This window comes from Montipora capricornis, chromosome 11 (genome assembly GCF_036669925.1).
Source record: "Montipora capricornis isolate CH-2021 chromosome 11, ASM3666992v2, whole genome shotgun sequence".
Taxonomy (NCBI): Eukaryota; Metazoa; Cnidaria; class Anthozoa; order Scleractinia; family Acroporidae; genus Montipora; species Montipora capricornis.
The window spans coordinates 31,932,573-31,935,072 of record NC_090893.1 but is presented as its reverse complement, the minus strand read 5'-3'; the positions used below and the strand labels follow the sequence as shown (position 1 = coordinate 31,935,072).

Genomic DNA, 2,500 nt, shown 5'->3' with positions numbered 1-2,500 from the left:
TCCTTGAAGGAAGGGATCATAATCAGTCACTATAAAAGGACTTTAGATTGCCCCTGATGAAGACACCGTTGGATTTTCCAAAACGAGTACGAGTTTTTCAACAGAGGTTCCTAACACCGTGACACCGTGATCCACATTTTAATATCTAAATCCGAACTTCCCAATCAATTGCACCGTGAGTTTGTGTACATTGGAAAGTTTCGGTCAGCTTAAAATGAGTCCTTATGTCTAGAATGTTGAGAATTGAGAAGCGAGGTCCTAAAGATCTCGGTGTCAAGGAAAACAGTTTGTATCGATGGCACTTTTTTGGGGGAGAAAGAAGTTTACGAAGTGTAGGAAACTAAATTGCTGACTTCATCCACCAATGTTTCCCACAAGGATAAAATGACATGTATAAATCTTTCGAACTGTCCGTTTAAGTGAGCTAGACCCATTAACCGCTTATTTATAGCCCATTTCCGAGTTGCCGCATGCCTCAGTTTCAAAGCGAGTTCTGGTGCGCAACCATTCAAATGGAAATGAGTTGCGTATTCGTATGCAAATCAAGCTCATTTCCCTTACAATAGTTGAGCACCAAGATTCACTTCGAAATCGAGACAAACAGCAACTCGGAAATGGCCCATTGTTGATATGATTTAGAACTAGATATTTTTAATTATTTAAGGCGAGGGTATCATCAAACCATGTTACTCTTGCTTGACCAAAATGCCATTATCTATTGTGCTGACAACAAACTCGTGATTCTCGCTGAATCACGCTAGAACGATTCAATCTCACGGATGGTTGGCTGATGTGTATCTTACCGTTCCATTGGGCATGTGGAATTAGCTCACACAGGGATAATTATGCACGTGGAATAAGAACCCTTCGTTCTGGAGTGAAATGTGTTACAAATGTCTTCATTACGGATACGTTTGAAGTTTTTTGTTTTCGTTGTTGTTGCCGCCGCAGTGTTAATAACTGTGCAAATATGGAAAATACAGGGTCCTCGAAAGGACATGGAGAACGTAGTAAGTCGCACGAATCACTTGAAACTAAACACCCTCGACACGCACAGTGACATGCAAGATGGCTTATTGAAGAGCACACCTGCTTTGAGAAAACCTCGTAAGTTTTATGTGGCGTTTAGCTATTGGGAGCAACTTACGATGGCGACAAATAATCTCATTGCTCTTGCAGCCTTAGCCACTGTTAGTGGGGGTCAAGCTGTTGAGCCTTTTGTAAGGGACTCAAATTTTCGGGCAAAACATCCACAACTTAAGTTACCGACACTGGCGTCTTACTTCAATTTTACTTTGTTTAATAAAAAGCTGCTCTCCCACGGTTACAACACTCTTGCAACCTGGAAGACGTTTCAAGATGTATGCCACGATCGATTAGATTTGCTGATGTATCTTATTTATGAACCACAAGCAACACGTTTGAGGCAAGAGCGGAACGTTTCAAAGCCTTCAGTGATTCCTTGCGCATGGAGTGGTCGTCAACACAAACAATTATTCGAAGGACTTAGAGTTGCAACAACTATTTGCGTCGATGTGGGGATTCTTAAATCGATCGAGAGATTCCACGACCAGGTTATCAAGGGTAGACCGTGCGTCGGCATTAAGGAGTGGAGAGGGAATGGCACGAAAGGCCGAGCCAACTTCCCATTGCCATCGACAATCCAGTTTCGTCTTCATGCGCTGGATGTTTCTTTTTTTAATGACAAACTCTTGGAAATTGCTCATGATTTTGTATCAAAAAAGTTGGGTTCTAATTTCATATCTGTTCACCTGCGCACTGAACATATTCTTCGTCATAGAGGTCCTATTTCGTTAGTAGTCAAGTGTATCACGGAAATGGTAGCACGGATCCAGCAAGAACGAGATCGTGACCCAAAGAATGGAAACTCTACGAGAAAAACGTTTGTCGCTGCAGATTTTTTCCAGTTCGGATCTCACTCAGGCACCGTATTGCTCGCACGGAAAAATTCGGGCTTGCTCATGACGGTCATAGAAGGGTTACTCGAGAATCCAACATTCTTCGATCCAAAGGCTTATCACCTTGTTGATAGTGGCTCCGTTGCTATTGTTGAATTGTACATTCTTGCTTCGGGAAGCCAGATGTTTTCAGTTGGTGGAGGAGCTTTTCAATCTTGGGTAAGAAATTTGTTTGCCCAAAAACACAATAATACGTTTCCGAACGTTCCATGTCTATGTTGTTGAGCCTTTCCTAAACTATTTAAGGTTGCGAGTAACAGCTTTAAACGCGAGTAACGCTTTAACATTAGTTCTCGATCCCCACTTTCCTCTGGCGCAACCTGATATTCAAGTGACCTGTACTTTTTAGCCCTGCCGGTGAAAACGGACAGATCATATACTACGAAGAAAAAAGAACACACGAAGAATGTAAACTGCAGCGTCCAAAGGGCCCAGAATTGCAAGTCATGCTTGGTCTTAGGTCCATTTTATTGATTAAACAAGGCGTAACGTGTTGATCATTCGCATCAGAAAGTTCTTGG

The 2,500-nt window shown here is 42.2% G+C and overlaps 1 protein-coding gene across 3 annotated transcripts in view; it reads left to right on the top strand.

The window, feature by feature from the left end:
* The first annotated feature begins 579 nt into the window (after positions 1–579).
* The window catches only part of LOC138024044 (uncharacterized), a 6,707-nt gene continuing 4,786 nt past the window's right edge, over positions 580–2,500 (top strand). For 2 of the 3 annotated variants that reach the window (XM_068871133.1, XM_068871134.1), the window contains exon 1: positions 580–2,138. Coding sequence is in view for 2 of the 3 variants with exons in the window: in XM_068871134.1 (XP_068727235.1) it covers positions 894–2,138 (1,245 nt within the window). In the remaining variant the exon portion in view is untranslated. Of the gene's footprint in view, positions 2,139–2,328 lie in introns of all 3 variants that reach the window. The other variant, XM_068871135.1, reaches the window with a different exon arrangement.